General features: G+C 37.7%; 2 protein-coding genes across 5 annotated transcripts; both read left to right on the top strand.

Moving 5' to 3' along the window:
• Positions 1 to 416: 416 nt before the first annotated feature.
• LOC113094079 (protein RTF2 homolog) lies at positions 417 to 5,363 on the top strand. The gene is made up of 4 exons (XM_026259734.1): positions 417 to 578; positions 866 to 917; positions 3,412 to 3,480; positions 4,510 to 5,363. Exons 1-4 carry the CDS (start codon positions 432 to 434, stop codon positions 4,707 to 4,709), a joined length of 468 nt encoding a protein of 155 aa, XP_026115519.1. The 5' UTR covers positions 417 to 431; the 3' UTR covers positions 4,710 to 5,363.
• On the top strand, positions 5,171 to 17,793 carry LOC113094077 (transcription factor AP-2 gamma-like). Of its 4 annotated transcripts, none has more exons than XM_026259733.1 (8): positions 5,171 to 5,370; positions 5,644 to 5,792; positions 10,086 to 10,541; positions 10,625 to 10,676; positions 13,099 to 13,321; positions 14,444 to 14,562; positions 15,645 to 15,786; positions 15,987 to 17,793. In XM_026259733.1, exons 2-8 carry the CDS (start codon positions 5,763 to 5,765, stop codon positions 16,279 to 16,281), a joined length of 1,317 nt encoding a protein of 438 aa, XP_026115518.1. In that variant the 5' UTR covers positions 5,171 to 5,370; positions 5,644 to 5,762; the 3' UTR covers positions 16,282 to 17,793. The 4 variants fall into 4 exon arrangements, with proteins under 4 accessions (XP_026115518.1, XP_026115517.1, XP_026115516.1 ...); XM_026259732.1 differs by having other exon boundaries at positions 10,083 to 10,541; XM_026259731.1 differs by lacking the exons at positions 5,171 to 5,370; positions 5,644 to 5,792 and adding an exon at positions 8,505 to 8,800.
• Positions 17,794 to 18,250: the final 457 nt, after the last annotated feature.

Genomic DNA, 18,250 nt, shown 5'->3' with positions numbered 1-18,250 from the left:
CACTCTCCAGCTTTACCTTCATAATCTTCATCTCTGATTGCTCGCTCCACCTCCTGTTCTTTTCTTCAGATGCTTGCTTTCCAGATAAATACAATTCCAGATGCATTAGCTCCTTGTTTTTTCCTGACCTGAGTGCAGAGACAGAAAGCAGCTGACCTGTAGTGAGCCCGAGAGCTGGCGGCCCGTGTGTTTGCAGATGAGTGAGAGAGATTAGCGCTCTTGTGTGTGCCAGTGCAGCTCGTGTGCAAGACAATAGCAGCTGCTGAATGCCTGTGTCATTGTGTCTGCGTTTGGCTTTCGAGTAACTTCGTCATCATTGCAATATTTTTCTGCTTTCCAGGCAAAGCTGTCATACCTGCTTTATGACCTGTTTAGTGACATATTACCAGTTCTCCAGCTTGTGATTATTATTTTTTTATTAATTAATATTCATGTTCTTCTTCTTCTTTTTTTTTTTTTTTAAGTGTGGAGATCCTTTCCAAGAAGACAACCTTGTGATGCTGAATGGGTCTAAGGATGAGGTGGAGAAGCTACAGAAGGCCATGGAGGAGCACCGATTAAAGGCTAAAAGTGCAAAAGTAAAGCAATGCCTTGCTGATATAGAATTGCAGTGGTTTTTGGGATGTGCTTGGTGGAAGCTACAATGAAAAATTGCCAGTAAAAGCAAATTAATTATCTTAATGTAATTTGTAAGAGATGAAGAAATGAAAATACACCCTGAACATAACCGAATTAGGAAAAAACTGCTTTCACATCCATGTTTTTTTTGTTGTGTGTTGTTGTGTGTGTTTTTTTTTTCTCCATTTGATTTTAGAAATTTTTAAGAACACTTTTCATGTTAGGCTTTTTATTTTATTTTATGCAGAAATCTAAGAAGAGCAGAGATACTAAAGTCTCCAAGTCACTGGAATCAACAGGTACTGTAACATGCCGTTTGCATTATAAATCACATTAACGTTTCTGATAAGTGTGTAGAATATATTGTACAAATAACCAGAAAGGAAGTTGTAGACGCAGAAATTAAAGTTAGGGATCATTTACTCTCTCTTATGCCTATTTCCTTCTTTCCTTTTCATGTGAAATGTGATTAAGATCACTTTTGAGATTGTGTTTTCCTGTTAAAGTATGAATACTTTTTCACTGTCCGCTGATAACATCAGCGCTTCACTAGAGCTATCAAACCTTTTTCGCAGCAATCACAATCTGTCTGTGATGTACAATAATGAGCAATGCATGTTAAGACTGATATTGTAAACATAAATGCTATATTTAATATTTTTACTATTATTTATACACTTATCGATTGTTTTCATATTGTAAATCTCATTTTCTTTTTACAAGATTTAAATTCAGTGCTTTTTCAACTAACAATATATATGATTATTTGGTTTTGTAAGACTTAGAATAGGTGCACAAGTCATATGAGCTCTTTTAGGAATGCAGTTTTCTTATCACTTTTTTTTTAAAAGCTGTTAAACAGCAGTTCCCATCCACTTCTGTTCTACTTTAAATCTAAGTTCATTTTTTGAGATGTTGAGTTGTGATAAGGAGTGAGATTAGGAGACTGTACTAGATAGAAGAATGTTAGATTTGTCTCAACAGTCCTTAATTCTCGTGGGTGGATTTTTTTTTTTTTTTTTTTTTTTTTTATGTAATCAGCCCCTGTTCTTTTGCACACATTTTGTGAAAGTAGTATGTGGTTTTCTGGCTTACCGGCATTGCAAATCATCAAGACACCTCTGTTGAAAGATTCAAGGCCCTGATACACTTAAAACGAAATCAAAAAACGAACTGATGTGACGTCATTTCGAACAAAATCAGGCCCAACAAAGTTTGTTGTTCTCAGATTGAAACAGCTAGCCAAAGCAAACTTTCTGAGGAGTTTGTTTGGCTCCTAAACACCTTTGAGCTTCCATTGGTCCGTTTATGATTACGCAATCGGTGGGTTTGTTCTGAAACTCCACCTTCTTTGACGTGCAATTCTTTTTTCTTTTCTTCGGTTTGTTTCTCATTCAACGGAAGGTCCGAGCATAAACAACATCTTCTAGTCACTAGCAACACGAACACACTGGAGTGGCCAATAGCTGAGCTGGCACGAATATATCCGCACCTGTTTCGATCCACTCGCAGAGAGACTTCAGAGAATGCATTTAATTCCCAGAAATTGCAAACGAAACTTGGTGTCGAACGACTCTCAGAGTTATGCAAAAAGCAACGTAGAGAGACATCCGAGACAAGTTTTCCAAAGCCCAATGAAAAGAACGAGTAAAGATGCTGCTGTTCTTTCAATAAGCAATTTAAAGGGTTTACAATAGCCTAAAGCAAAAGCCCTCCAGCAACGCGGGGGTGTTGGAAAGTTCGGAAAACAGTAAACCATCGCTCAGCCTTTTCGAAACTTCCTTTGCCCCCAACGAAAACGAGCTCAGTAAGAAATTCAATCACACTAGTCTCATGTTAACACATATAATGACACAGTAGAACTTTATCAGTGTTCTCAACTGCAAAGGACATTGATTTATATGTCGAACAGCGTTAGATTATAATTAACTAAAAAGTAAAAAAAAAAAAAAACTCAAGATAATGGCAAATGCATGCATGACAAATATAACGCTTGTGATAAAAGTCTACTTTTGTGTAAGTTACAAGAACAGGGCATCTTAAAGAATGAAAATATGCCCATAGACCTTCATTGCAAGTAGAGTTTTTAATAAACTGAACGAGGGGTTAAATGAGGTCTGTGGTAAACTTTTATTGAACCCATGACATTCCTTTCATCTTTATTACCAAGTATGTGAGGAATAAAGGTTAAACTTTGTGTAAAAAATGACTGGGACAGGGAGTTATCAATGTAGGACAAAAGTCAATATTCAGTGAAGTTTTTTATCTTTCAGTATGGATCGGGGTAAAGTAACGTTAACATGATTATCCGTGAGATATCATAAATCATCTGAGGTCATCAAAACTATGACAAAACACACTGCCACAGATACAAATTCAATTAAAATTGGAATGAAACGAATTATCCGTAATCTTAGATGCTTTCAGAGAAGATGCTTTCGCTCATGCATTGTGGCAAATACTTTTTTTAAACGTCACAGCGTGAACTACACAAATATTGATTTAGTTATGAAAATTTTATTTTTGGTTTATTTAATGTCAGTCAGCTTAACCTCTAATCTCACATATTCTCAGAAAACATAATTTGATATGTGTGTATATTTTATTTATTTATACAAACTACTAAAACATTACAAATGTAAACAAAATAAAATACAAATGAAAAGTAATTTAACATTAATAAAAACTAGCTCTGGTTTGAACTTCCTAATAGCGGTTGAACAACTAACTGTAGTAATTTATTAAACTAGTACAAATACCAAATATTGTTTTTCTTTTCTCTTGTGACGACAGGAAGCTGTGACACCTCAGAGACTCGAGTCTACATCACTGAACGGAGAAGGCAGCAGTGGAAGCTGCGGTGATTCAGGTATCCCAGCATGCCAGAGTACAGAAGGCTAGATTTACATGTTTAATGGAAATATGTGTGAAAAGCACATGCAGATCAGTGTTGGTTTCACAAATGTGGAGTCTGTAGATATGATGTATTTCATCACTCCTTCTCTAGAAATCTGATGCAATTTCAACTCAAAATAAATATGTTGCCGCATTAATTTCTGATATTATGCAACATGGTGAGGTCATGTGAAACCGTTATCACTGCATACTGGTAACCACAGTAGGCAGGATACATACAATGCAGTATGCTGAAAGCAGTTCATGTTAGTATGCATTCATTTTATCTATCTTGACAGTAGATGGCAGCAGAGTAAATGAACTCATGTTATGTTGTGCAACTCCGGCACAGGCTTCGGTGTTAGAAAATTCTGTTTAATACCAGTGTTGAAAACATTTGTGCTGCTTCATGTTTTTGTGGAAACTGTGGATATTTTTATTCCAGGATTCTTTGAAGAACAGAATTTGTTTTAAATGTATTTTAATGTATTTGAAATGTCTTTACGGTCTCTTTTGATCAATTGAATGCATCCTTTTTGGAAAAAAAAATCACCCTTAACTTCTGAGTGGTACTACATTTATTCTAATTTTCTTAAAGTGTGGTGTCCTGACTGAATCTGTGCAAGCCTCACGGGATATTAACAAACAAATGAATTATCCCTACTATACAAATGAAGTGGTCATGTCATTTAGGGACATGTATGTCATGCTTCTCTGTTGTCTTGTCCTCAAAAAGAGACCGATGTTATATCTGTCAGCCTGTATGCGCATGGAAGTTTATAGAATATCATCTAGAAAGACTTTTAAAATAAGATTAGGAATTATGAATAAAGGTCACACGGTACATAAGTTTTCTGAAAATGTGCTCATCTCAGGCCATCCAAAAGGTTGAACTTTTCCTTTAAGAATGGATGTTAAAGTTCAGTCCGCCACAGAAAAATTCATGCATTTGTTAGTTCAATAACTCAAGCTATTCTTGTCTTTTTCCCCACTCAGCTCCGGGACCGTCCACATCCGGCGAGTGCTCTAAGATGTTAAAGGCCCCCGCGGGACCCATCGCTGGCAGTAAGAGATCCATCCAGGAAATGAAGGACAAATCTGAGACCTACAAGTCACTCTTCACCTCCCACAGCTCAGCCAAACGTACCAAAGACCAGACGTCCAACTGGGTCACACACACACCTTACCACTTCTGAGTGTGCTCTTCTTAGTGAAGCTCGCTCTCTAGTGGCCAGTTTTTGTAGGAGCAACATTTTGACTGATGGATTGATGCATTGTTTTAAGCAGATTTCTTTTTTCACCATTGCATTTTATTTTCCTTAATATTATCTTAATTTAGTTGCATGCTTAAGTGTTTATTCTAGTAAACCCATGTTGGCTTGAGTGTCAAATGTCTTTTCTATTAACATTTTTTGACTGGATTGTGCTTTGATGCAGCATCTTGTTTTAAAACTACTTTAATTCAGGATTAAACATGAAATGTATTCCAGTAAAAATCTTAAAGACCGATAACTATGTTTTCCTCCTCAAGAGCATAAACACATGCTGAGCGTTTCTTCTTACGGTATCACACAAATAACCTACTAGTTACAGTTATGTATTGTACTTTAAAAAATTTTTTTTTTATTTTTTTTTTTGTGAACAATAAAGGTCAGATCTGGGAGAAATCGTGCGTTGTTTCGGTCAATTTGTCAGTGAAGACCCTCAATACTGTTTTTGACCACAGGGTGGCAGTATATGTCTAAGAATAAGCGCCGCCGCAGTCAAACAGCATGAGATCTGATGTAGTTGTCTGTTTCTTGGCTTTTTGCAGTTCCCCACAGGTGCATAAATAAAATCCAGATTCTACATTTTCAGGTATGTGTCTTAATTCCTGAGTGCGTGAGAAAGCTTGAAATATAGCATGCTCAAACTTAATGAATTGTATCACTCAAGGTTGCAGAATTTTATGCAACATGTTCTGTGGAACATGAAATGCCAGCTAAGGAAGCTATTCCTTGTTAATCGTAATTATTTTACTTAAAAACTTAATTAAAATGAAAGCGCCGTTGTGCAATAGTGTGCTGTTCCACAGAGCTGGAGCGATGACTAATCATCCTCACCGATAGGAATGCTGCGGCTCCCTTTCAGGTGTTCCGAGAGTTTGCGCATGCGCGCTGCGTGCCCTGCGCATCCAGGTGTATGAGCGTCGCGAGCGCGGCTGATGAGAGCATTCGCTGCTTCACAGCGGGACCGAACAGCTGAAGCAGATGTCGCTGCTGGAGAGGCTGGACTGGCGGGTACGTTTTCATTACACTCTTATTAATACTAAGAGGAAACTAGCTGTAGGGGGAAAATGGTCAATTAATGATGTTTGAAATATTTTGTAAAATGTGTATAGGCCTAGTAAAGGGTTTAAATTCGTGTAAACTGGTGCATGCATCAATGCTTGAGCTTGCAGAATGTACAGCCTAAAGAAAGCAGGGTAATAATAACCACAGCTAGGCTATTTATAATAGTAATAATAGAACAATAACAAATAATTGCCAAATTGTAGTGCCTTTATTTCTTCGGGTGTGAAACTTAACACCTCTCTGAACATTTAACAGCTGGAAATTCATAAAATCGAATAAAACTATTAAGTCCAGCCTGGACTTAATAGTTTTATTCGATTTTATGAATTTAGCAGACGCCTTTTTGAAGGAATAAATGCGTTTTATCACTGTCAAATTTCAGCACGTGAAGAGGTTTGTTGCGAGCATTTTAACACCCAGCAGTTTAACCAATTAAAAAGAGCTACTATAATCATACGTGAGCACCAAATGAGATCACACGTCTCTGTAAAAAAGTATATAATTTACTGGCTAAACAAATAGTTTATTAAAAATGCAACAACAACATTTAACTAATTGGTTGATTTGTGCATCAATCCATGCATCCGATTCAGCAGATTCTCTTCCTAAATTTGATTTGTCCAACTTCCACCTAAAAGAAAAAAATGCTAAAAAAAAAAATGTCATGTTTGATCAGAGGATGATGGTTTTTCAGTGTTTCGTGCTGGCTACACATTAGTTTAGATACATACACGCAAACACTTTTTAATTGTGAGCCTGTTACTGTATTATGCAACTGTTTGATCCTTTATAATGATATATTTCCGTGCATTAATTGCAATGCTTAAAATGAAATGCGGTCGGGTTCAAGGTGGGCATACAAAAATTCTGATATCAGTTTAATACAATAATTCATGCTACAAAAATTAAACTGATTTGGATTCTTTATTTCTTTTTCTTTTAATGTTACAACCTGCATTTTGTTACTGTAAGGTTGTACCAACCACGCCTTCATTTACACAGTTTTAGAATAAGTTGTATATTTCAAAATTACTTGCATTTATATCAGATAAATGGGAAAAATATATAAAGGTATTACGAAAAAAAAAACTGCGCTACAGAGAGAGTAACACCAATCTCCGGTTTTCAGTAACACTAATTAAAACCCACACACAGTTGCCCTACGTGTTATTAAATAAATAATAAAAAACAGCATGCATATTATATTTTAAATGGTGTTTTTCAATACTCTGTAGGCCTTCTTGTTAGCGCATCATGGGCCTGAGTGATCACGGATTGTTTAACAGAATTGCTCCTCGGTATTTTTTTTTTTTTTTTTTTTTTTTTTTTTACGAAATCAAATTATTACGATTTTTACTAATGTATTTATTATTTTTGAAAAAAGGCCAATAGGCCTAAATGATTAAATCCGGCTACATGCTTATTTGCGGGTTCCGTTCACTCTCAGACGATGAGTTTTGAGCCGAAATAAAACGCTTACGGTGAATGACTTACAATTAATAGCTATCTCACACTGATGATTCATCAGTCAGTTATTAAATCATTCTGATTCCGTTTTGCACAAACGACGCAGAACGAGAATACCGAGTCTTCAGGTTAGGCCTATAGGTAAATAATAATTAATGTCTTACAACATTTTGGCATTCATGCATTTTATTATTGCCTGAGTGGACGTTTTTCTTGCGATTTCAGCAGGTTACATAAACAGATGCCTCTCCCTCGGGTTACAGTAGAGTCTACGTGTGTGAAAGCATCTGACAGAAACTTCATTCAGATTACAAAGGAATCAAACTCGCTCGTGCGCTTCATTTATCTCAGTCCAGCTCGAGCCGCAGGCGCTTTGACCCACAAACACATTTAATTCACCTGCATTAGCAGACAGGCGAGTCTAAACCGGATTAAGTCTTTCTGTCGTCTTTTTCCCTCTTTTGCTATCTTTTTGTTTACGATTTTTCAAATCTCTAATGCAGACATTTTCCACTTTAAAATACTTTGCATTCGTTAGTAGTAGTAGCCTAGTAGTATTAGTAGCTAGTTATTTTATAGGCTATATTTCATTTAATCAATTTAATTTTAAGTTAGTTAAGCAAAAACGATAAAAACACACAATTAGGCTATATAAAACACAGTTGATCTGTAAAGCCTAAAATCATTAGTGAAAACGTTTTTATTTATTTATTTTATTATTATTATCACTTTATTTTTAACTGATTTACTGCGTTTGTTTTCATTGCAAAGTATCTAATAAGCATAAAATTTGAGGGAAAAAATGCAAATATATTTTCGATTTGTCCAATTTTTGCACTCAAATTAATATCTATCATCCAATTAATATCTATCATATCCAATTAATATCCAATTAATATCTTTCTATCGTTCTATTAATCGTTCTAACGTTCCATCTAGCCATAATTCTGGTCATTTATAATTGCGTAAAAGACATTTAATTTCAATTAAAACATATTACCATTATTTATTTGTAGAGTTTGCTTCAGTAAGTGGCAGATCGTCGCAGTTTGCCCTCTGAACAGACGGACAGTTCCGCGATTGGTCCGTCGTTCTGACAGTAGCCAATCAGCAGCAGGTTCTCCGCTGTGACGTAGTCAGCGCGCAGTAGGTCACCGCCCACCGCTGACTCTTGCAAATATAGCAGTGAGAGTCCAAAGAGAGTCACTGAGTCGAGCCTGAGCCGCTCTGTTTTCCGTCAGAGGGAGTCGAGTGCTTCTGTTTGGAGAAGTTTGAGTCGCGAACTACACGAGTTTATGTTCCTTCATCTTCCTCCTTCAACACTGAGTTGATGCTTCACTTCTGCGCGGCGCGCGCCGGACTCTCTGGATTATATTCGAGACCGCAAACAAACATCAGCACAGATACACACGTCTGAGATCACGCGAGGCAAAGACAAAATGTTGTGGAAATTAGCAGATAACGTGAAGTATGAAGATGACTGCGAGGTAAGACGAAGAAGAAGCGAACCCGAGCGCGTTTTCATATGCAGACATCTGGTTGAGGGGCAGATTTTATTGGAGAATCAAAAACATGCATTGTCTGTTTATAATTTAAAATAAGGAAATTCGGCATTGTTCTTTTCCCGAATAATATGCAAAGTGAGTTCTGCGAAGTTAACTAGGTACTGGAATGTTTCATTCTTATTGTAGCCTAAAAAATATAGCCTACCTATAAGCCATTTTCTTTTCTTTTTTCTATGAATTATTTCAAATTTGATCACGCGCAAATAAACAGAATTGTACGTGCCGACTAAACTGGATAATACATTTTCATTAAAAAAAATGTATATTTAATATTTATATTGAAAAAAAATTCATATAAGTTACAAATTATTCAGCCGGTATAATAATTAGCTATAGAGCTATAATAAAATAATAATAAAGTACTAATGCAATCTAATTCAAAACGCAATAATTGCATAGTTTTCATTTGAACGGAGACTGAATCTTTACTAATGGAAAAAAAGGTGGGAATTGTTTTTTGGCGCTGTGTTCTCCACTAGCGCAAGACCGATTGTTTCAAATATCGGGTTTCATTCTGAATTTGAGAGAAAACTCTCAAACTCTCTTGTGGTCTCAATTAAGCTGTCTAGAAATGGCCCGTCGCTCATTGTCATTCATGTGTCTCTGGTGACAGTAACTATCCAAGCAACTTTGCCAGACAATAGAAGTCATGAATGCACACACTACAGAACCACTCAAGAGCTGAACACAGACTCAAAAGACGAGCAGCTGATGCTGAATTAGAAAGAGAACAAGTGACTTGCCTAAAAATGTTTGGTTTGGTAACATTACATATGCGTTGTATGTGATCAAATCTAAATTAACAGACCAAATGCATTCGATGTGACTGAATAGTTAAATAAACAAAAGTGCGATTGTTGGCTTAAAACGTATCTTTAAGCCAACAACTTAACGTTTTTTATTTTATTCTAAGATTTTTGAGCATGCATACAATTGTGCATGATAAAGAACATGCAAAGTTCAGTTTTAATTTGCATGGAAATGTTTATGATTTGTTAACTATCTGCAAATTGTGTAAAAAGCTGGATTTTTCCATTTAGATTTGAAATGTTTTTTATTTTTATTTGTATTTACTCAACTTGTTTTCCAAATTTAAGCATTATACTTGTGCATTTGTCAGGATGTATTTTCTCCAGAGGTATTCATGTGATCAGAATGAACTCGTTGTGTGCATGGTTTTAATGTGATGCACTCTCTGTTTCAGCAGGAAAGACATGATGTTAGCAGCAATGGAAACCCCCGTTTACCTCACATTCCCACGGTGAGCCAGCACCTCTACAGCCCGCCACCGTCCCTCTCGCACACCGCCAGCTCGGACTTCCAGCCGCCGTACTTCCCTCCCCCTTACCAGCCTCTGCCGTACACCCAGCCTAACGACCCGTACTCTCACCTGGGCGACCCGTTTAGTATCAACTCAATACACCAGTCTGCAGCATCTAATCAGCAACAGTCATGGCCCGGACGGCAAGGTCAAGAGGCCATAGGGTCCCACGGCCGCAGTGGACTCGGCAGTCCCCTTCTGGGCCTGGAAGGGGGCTCGTCCGGGATGCGCCGGGATGGTTTTAGGAGACCAGAGCTACTGCCTCCACACATTCATGGAATCGATTCCATAGGTGATAACATGGGTTTGCACGATATAGGCCACGGATTGGATGACGTTCAGGTGAGTTGATTTGATTGATGATTTCATAATTATTTATTTGGGATTACGTGGATAGTGATGCATTTGCTGGTTCTTTCTTGCAGCAAGAAGGTGATCACAGTATTGTAATTCCTGATCACACAGTCATCAAAAAAGGTTGGTTGTATTTCTGTTTTCTAACATAAATAAACTTTACTTTTTACTTTAGGTTCTCATTTGAATGGGAAAGATGTGAATATGAGTCTTGTAATTTTGCATTAAAAAATAATTTTGCATTTTAATGTTACAGTACAACAGCATTATTAAATATATTAATTTTGTCTAATATATTTAATAATAACCACAAACATAATCATATTTATAGTAATTTTGAATTGGTCAAAAACAGTTGGGATAATTTACTGTAAAAACTTGAGAAGGAGCGTTTTTTTTTATTGTTGGTAAAAATGTTCAATCTACGATTTGAGCAGTTTTTTTTTTTTTTTTTTGTACAAATAAATAAATTCAACTGCCTTATTTAGATACTTTTTATTAATCACCTTTTACATAAAATATTCCTGTGGCCTGACTAAGGAAGGTAGAAAAATCCCATGTACTCTCTCAAATAAAATGAGCTCATTATGCATAATCATTATGAAGTGTAAGGATCACAAAATGCTAGACCTATTTAAAACAATTTTATATGAAATGTAGCATTCCAGGAGTTTTCAAATTTAATTAACTTCCTAAATAATTATATGAAGCGTGTTTTGAATAAGAGTGTGTTCTAGAATTGTAATGTATCATGATTTATGATTCTTTCAAGCTGAATAATTTTGCATTGAACATATGCAACTCAGATCTTTAGAAGGAACTGATCTGCTCAATCCAACCATTAAGTCAAAAGACTAAAATCTTGCACCTTTGCTGTTTATGTGGAAAAAACTAAGTCAGGCTCCAGATTTCGGCTTGTCCGAGCCAACGGTTTAGGTGGGTGGAGTTGAGGTGGTGCCGGTTCATGCATATATTGCTAATCCTTTTGGTCATGTGGTCCATTTAACTAATCTGGCATTGATCCGCGGAGCATTCTGCCACTCTTTCAGCATGAATGGAAAGCCAAAGAAAGGATCCCTCTCAAAATGGCAGACTAGCCAAAGTTGTAGATGTTGGGCAATCCTTAAAATGGTGTGTTTGCTCAGAGAGTGGAGGCCTAGGCCTGTTTTTTAGTCTGTCAGAACGCAATTCTGCCCCGCTACACACACACAAACACGCTCGAGGAGACAAGAATCAACCGTAGTTGGGGTGTGGCTGCTTTTAAACATGCATGGGTATTTTGTTCAGTCCTATGCTGTGACACGAAAACGTCTTAAATAAGCAAAACAGAAAGACAGTTTTGAACATCTGTTTGTTTTGTGTGATCACTAGCTGCTGAATGAGGGGTTTGTATCAGTGGTTCTCAACAGGTTTTTTTGCTTTAGGACACTTTAGTTACATCAACCCAGTTCAACACTAAAACTGTGTAGCATGCAAAAGTAAACAAGAATGTCTTTACATTTGCAGCGGAGAAGCATTACAGTGTTTGTTTAAATCAATTTAGTATCCTTCTTATATTTTGTTTAGCATTGTTCATGGTTTTGAGGTTGAATGCTTGCATTTTGATATCTGTTTAATTTGATAGCCTCTGACAGGTTACAAATACATGAGTTTAACTGAGTTGGACCCAAGACCTTTCCATTAAAAAAAAAGTATTTCTCCAATCTTTTAAATGTTGATTTTTTTTTTTTTTTTTTTTTTGCTGTGATAACTATGCATGATCAAATATTTAGATGCATTTTATAATAAGCATATATCATACTGAGAATGACTTATCAATTACCTTTAGTTTTGCAACAGAGTTGAAGATGCATTAAAGATCACTAAAGTTTTTAAAGCAAAAAAAAAAAAAAAATTCGGAGTCCATATTTTTGAGATCGTTTGGTGGTCTTTACTATTTTCCTGTATAATCCTGCAGCGTCTGTATTATGTTGTGGTCAGGAGTTGACTGACAGATTCTGGCATTTATTTTAGCTAGTCAGTAATTTAGATTTTCTTTCGAGGCACCAAGTGACATGCTGAATTAATGTCTATGCCAATATTTTAGTCGACATGATTATAGCATGGATGACTGCTCTGTCCAGTTCTGGCCCATATCAAAATTTATGTCACATGTTTGGCTTGAATTTATTCCATCTTCATCTATAACCGCTTCAGCTTCTACTTTGCAAGTGCATCTGAAAATATTCACTCTTTTTCTAAACAAAATGGTGAAAGTGAACCTTATGTTTTCTAATTAGATTCAGTTCAACTTCCTTGTAAAAAAAAAAAAAGTGTGCAATCAAATCGGAGCTTTCTTAGCTCAAACATTTCTAAACAAATTCTCCCAAGATCAATTGATCTGAGCTGTTATATTTTTATATCTCTGTAGTGGTTTTATATATCCTAAAGATCCTAAAGTTGGTGCTCAGTTGTGTTGAAACCTGTTTGAAGTTCCTGTTTGTTTCTTTCTTCCCTCCTGTATTTCTGGAGCTGTTTGATTGAACGATATATTTCTCATCTCCAGGTCCGATGTCCCTGCCAAAGGGAAGCCCGTTTGGGATTCCCTTTCAGAAAGAGTCTCTGCTGGGAATGGTGTCAAATCCCACTGAGGTCTTCTGTTCAGTACCTGGTCGACTCTCTCTTCTCAGCTCCACTTCCAAGTACAAAGTAACTGTTGCAGAAGTTCAGAGACGCTTGTCCCCACCGGAGTGTCTAAACGCTTCCCTGCTCGGAGGAGTATTACGCAGGTGAGCAGCTATTGCACATTCATACTTGAAAATATGTTAATATGATGATATAAATGCACTGAATTTTACATTGTACTATATTTATATTTAAGACTTGAGCAAATGAAAAGGTTGGTCGATGAACCTCATGATACTCAACAACAAGCCCAGGTCCTAATTCACCCATAATTTAATCATTGCATCATTGAAAAATACTAATGTGGCATAATTTTCATAAGTTACACACATTTCACCACAAATTATCATTAGCATAACGTACAAAAATGACAAAAATGTATATATATTATGAAAAAATATATATGATAGTCTAAGAGTTACTTTTAAGTTATGCCAATTTTAATAAAAAATTATAGTTTTATTAGTAATTTTACTGTAGTACACTGAATTAATTGTCTGTGCAGGTGAACAAACCTTATAAGAATCATGTTTGAGATTACTATACATTGATGGAAAATGTGCTTAATATTCATGCAAATTTTGCCAAAATTTGACCCATGGGGGGGGGGTGATGTCATCAAACACACAGTCTAATCTCGCTGCCCCTTATTACTGGGAATATTTTTCTGTTCTCATGTGTCTGACGCAAACACACTGATATTCGTTAAGTAGGTCATATAGCACAAGCGCTGGGAGGGGGAGGTGTCGGACGGGAGGGGGGGGGCACTTACTCATGCCTCCTCCTAACAATCCCTTACCCCACATGTGAAGGGTGATGCCAGGCCACAACTCTAGTCATGCATATCATAGAGGCCCAAACAGCAAGTGGGGATTTTGTCTGCGCTTGTATGCATTTTTGTTACAATGCATTTTAAACACTTAAGCTGTGACATCATTTTTTTTTTCATGAGCCTTTTTATCCATGTGAATCTGGGCCCAAAACATCTTTCCATATTGGCCTCTAAGTCAAATAACGCAAACAAAACAAATAAAATCCACGTGTCACCTGCAATAGTTCTCTTGCAATTTTCTGAAAATGTGCTCATGCTAAGGGTTTAAAGGTTTGGAAAAGTTAAAAAAAAAAAAATTGTCTGATAATATGAATGATAGCAACCGTTACTAACCTAGCATTGGCAGGTTTAGCAAAAGGTCACTAATGACACTCACTGTCATTTTATTCTTAAGGGCAAAGTCAAAGAACGGCGGCCGATCCTTGAGAGAAAAACTGGATAAAATTGGACTGAACTTGCCGGCGGGTCGCAGAAAGGCCGCCAACGTCACCTTACTAACTGCTCTGGTGGAAGGTAAGCACCTTATGTCAGTCAGTTTCCACTGTTGTTACTGTAAAAGTAGTTTTATCATAAATGCTAAGGACAGTAATATATTTCAGTCATTGCAACAACAAAATCTGTGGAGGTTGACGTGAAGTTCCAGAGTGGATGTTAAAGTTTGGAATAAAAAACACAACTTTTGCCCTGATTTACAGTCTGAACAAGTCAGTGGTAGATGCTGAAAAGCAGTCGAAAAGTGTATGACAAAATCTGTTTCGATTATAAAAGTCTTGTTGCATTAAATCGGTTTAAATTGGTGTAAATGAACCGTAACAACACGGAATGTGCTAAATGCTAAAACAAATGTTTTGGCTTGATTTTATTTAATTTAATTCCTTTATTTTTGAGGTTTGAACTCAGGCCAAGTCCAAATTCTAGCGTCTAAATTCCAGTGGAACATCTAGAGAACAAGTGATAGTTTAATACAAAGGCAAAAGACTTGCGTGATCACACGCAAAGGTCGTCTATGTTAGCTCTACTCGCAATCTGTAATTTCTTGACATTTCATGTCCACCTTTTTGCATGAGTATAGCTAACCAATGAGTCACAGAGACATTAGCGCAAAGATCACGAGTTAACTAGCACCAGGAGCGATGCAGAATACTTTTAGCTTTCTCTTTTAATGTCACCATTCTCTCCACTAATGGGAACATGGGTCTGAAGCAGGAACATGACTAGAAGGCGTAGTTATTTACAGACCTTCAAAGCTGAATTAGGGCTTGTTATCACATGTTCGCTAGCCAAGAGGAGCGACTGACCTTAAAGACGACTACTGTGAATAATGTGCTAGTCTATCAATAAGAGCCTGTTGGGTCTAGGGGACCATTAGACGCCTTCAGCTACAAAGGCTCGTTAAAGACATGCAGTGTGACCACCGCCATCCGCAAAAGAGAGAGTCTATTCATCTGAAATCATCTCAGCTTAGAGAGGAAATGATTCTTTTCGTGATGCCGTTTTGAGTCATTTCCAAGCCGATGGATCCGACGGTGACTCATCTTTGCAGTGCTGTTATAGGCTGCGTGAGTCACCTGATTCTCATCTGATCCTGTCTGCAGGTGAGGCCGTACACCTGGCCAGAGATTTTGGGTACGTCTGTGAGACAGAGTTTCCTGCCAAGGCCATCGCGGAGTACCTTGGCCGACCGCACGTGGAACGCAATGAGATCAACTCTCGCAAAACCATGCTCTTGGCAGCCAAGTGAGTAACCATCCCATTTCACATAAATCCCAATCCCATTAAGTTAAGGGAGGCCAAGCCCATTTTGATGGAGCCATTAAGCAATCATCAGGCTGGAAACGAGTCCCCCTGCTTCTGAGGGTGTCTCCACCTTAACAGAACAGGCTTCTGAAATCTCTGCTTTATGGTTTAATACTTTAACTGGTCATCTAATCTTTCAGGCAAATCTGTAAGGAGTTCACCGACTTGCTGACTCAGGACCGATCTCCTCTGGGAAACTCAAGGCCGGCTCCCATTCTCGAGCCAGGGATTCAAAGCTGCCTGACTCACTTCAGCCTCATCACCCACGGCTTCGGCTCTCCGGCCATCTGTGCGGCCATGACCTCGCTGCAAAACTACCTCAACGAGGCGCTCAAGCAGGTGGACAAAATGTACGTGAGTTCGACCGGAGACTCCTCGCAGACCTCTTCCGACGGCTCCAACAAAGTAGACAAGATGGACAAACACAGAAAGTGAGGCTGAGGTCAAACTCCATTGGATCATTTGAACGCAACAACCATTTTTGTAGCGGAATGACGTTTTCCCAGACCTGACTCTTCGTCGTCGTCGTAGTTGTCGATTCTGTTTCCGTTCTGCTTTGTTTTCTCACATCAAGAGTAAGCTTAAACTCGAAGCCCTCTTGGGTCACGTCTTGGTCTTCCAGCACTTTCTCCTCCACAAACACATTTCAAAGCTTAGCCTTAGTCGAGACAGTTCTGTATCGAGCGACGATTCAGACGGTCATCAGGAAGTTGTCTCTCAGAGGGGAACTGCAAAGAGGAAGTTGTTGAGTTTCCCAAAGATACCATTTCAAGAGTTGACGTGGATTTTAACTGTTTTCTTTCGCTACCAAACTGGGAGGAGGAAGTTTGATTTCTCCGTGTCCTCCTCCTTGGTGCTGACCTCCCAATGGACCAAGGATGTGATTATGTTTCAGACATTATAACTTGTTCTATGCTTGTCTTCATTGGACGCAGTGTTATTGTTCTTCTCTTTGTGGGAGTGTTGTTGGCATGAGTGTGTTTCGTGTGCATGGATGTACATGATTTCCAAACAACCCTTTATCCACTGATCAGTGGGTTCTTCTATATGAGAAATGCTCAAGATGTATTTGGCTTAATTTTTGTCACCGAGAACAATTAAAGAGATCTTTGATTAAGTTATCATGATCAAATCAAATATCATAAGGTTGGGTGTGTGTGCATGTTCGGTTTCGTATGAGTGTACAACTTTGATCATCTTTTTTGATGCCTTTACGTCAGAATAGAAGTTAAATGATCCATTTGTCTTTCCCCAAATGTAAATATTTTCTAATTTATGTTGTAATTTAATGGGATTTGTAAATATTGGTACAATTATGGTGTTTGGTTCCACTTTTTAAAAAAGACGTGTTAAGCTTTTATAAAGGGGTTTGTTATTTTATCATATAGTGGTTAGGCTACGGGATCGATATTCTTTATAGAAATGTGTAATATTGGTTTAAAGCTGTAGGAATAAAAACTCAACACTCTTGATTTGCGTCTGCCAAGACTCCCCATTTATGACATTGAGTTGTACACTTCACTACACGCGTGCCCTGCAAGTGAGGCATGTTGAACATGGCCAATTCATGTGTATAAAGATTCCTTTTTAAAATAAATGTCAGCAATGCTCACAGAAAGAAGAGTAGTGGTCATCATTGCACAAAACGGGTCAAACAAAGGCTTTCCTCAGAAAAGAAGAGTAGGGTTTCACCCTACTGAACACCTGTCTTATACCTGGATTACTCTTTGAATGTTTGTGAAACTCATTTGTTCGAAACAGATAGTTCCCCTCTTTTCATTACCATGCTTATCTCACAAATTGACGTGACAGGACAACAGTAATATGTGTGTGAAGTTTCCGCATCGCTCTTTTCATATTTAAATGTTCTACTGTGAAACTCGCAGTGTGGTTTCAGATGAAGTGATGGGACTGTTGTGAAGAGATAAACAAAGCCATGAGAGAATATTGACTTGATGCTTCTCTGTTTTATTTACCGTGCTGCTTTATTATTAATGCACCATGTGGTCGGTTGCGAAACGGTTTATTCATAGCCTTTTGTTCGTAAAGTTAGCATGTATATCTAACTTTGTTTAAACCTCAAATGGTTGAAACGCCACTATACTGATGCAACTATCGCATCTCCTTATCAAAACTATCCCCTATCTTGTCTCGTTCTCACAGCAAACGCTCCCAATTTCTCATATGCAATGAAATCGCAGGTGTGTGTGAGTACTTGTGCGTGTTTGCCTCCGTTGAGTGACTGACTCATGCAACTGAACTGACAGTAGAGCAAGTGTGAGCTTCTCCCTCAGAACCCGTTGGACCAGATGTGTGGCTTTGCCACGCACCCACAGTTGGCTGTAACCGCCTCCATTTACTCAGATTCTTTCCTGCACAAGGCTGTAAGTTGAGACATGGCAAC

This window comes from Carassius auratus, unplaced genomic scaffold (assembly GCF_003368295.1).
Source record: "Carassius auratus strain Wakin unplaced genomic scaffold, ASM336829v1 scaf_tig00215248, whole genome shotgun sequence".
Lineage (NCBI taxonomy): Eukaryota > Metazoa > Chordata > Actinopteri > Cypriniformes > Cyprinidae > Carassius > Carassius auratus.
The sequence above is the reverse complement of the archived record's forward strand: the minus strand, read 5'-3'. Positions and strand labels throughout refer to the sequence as shown.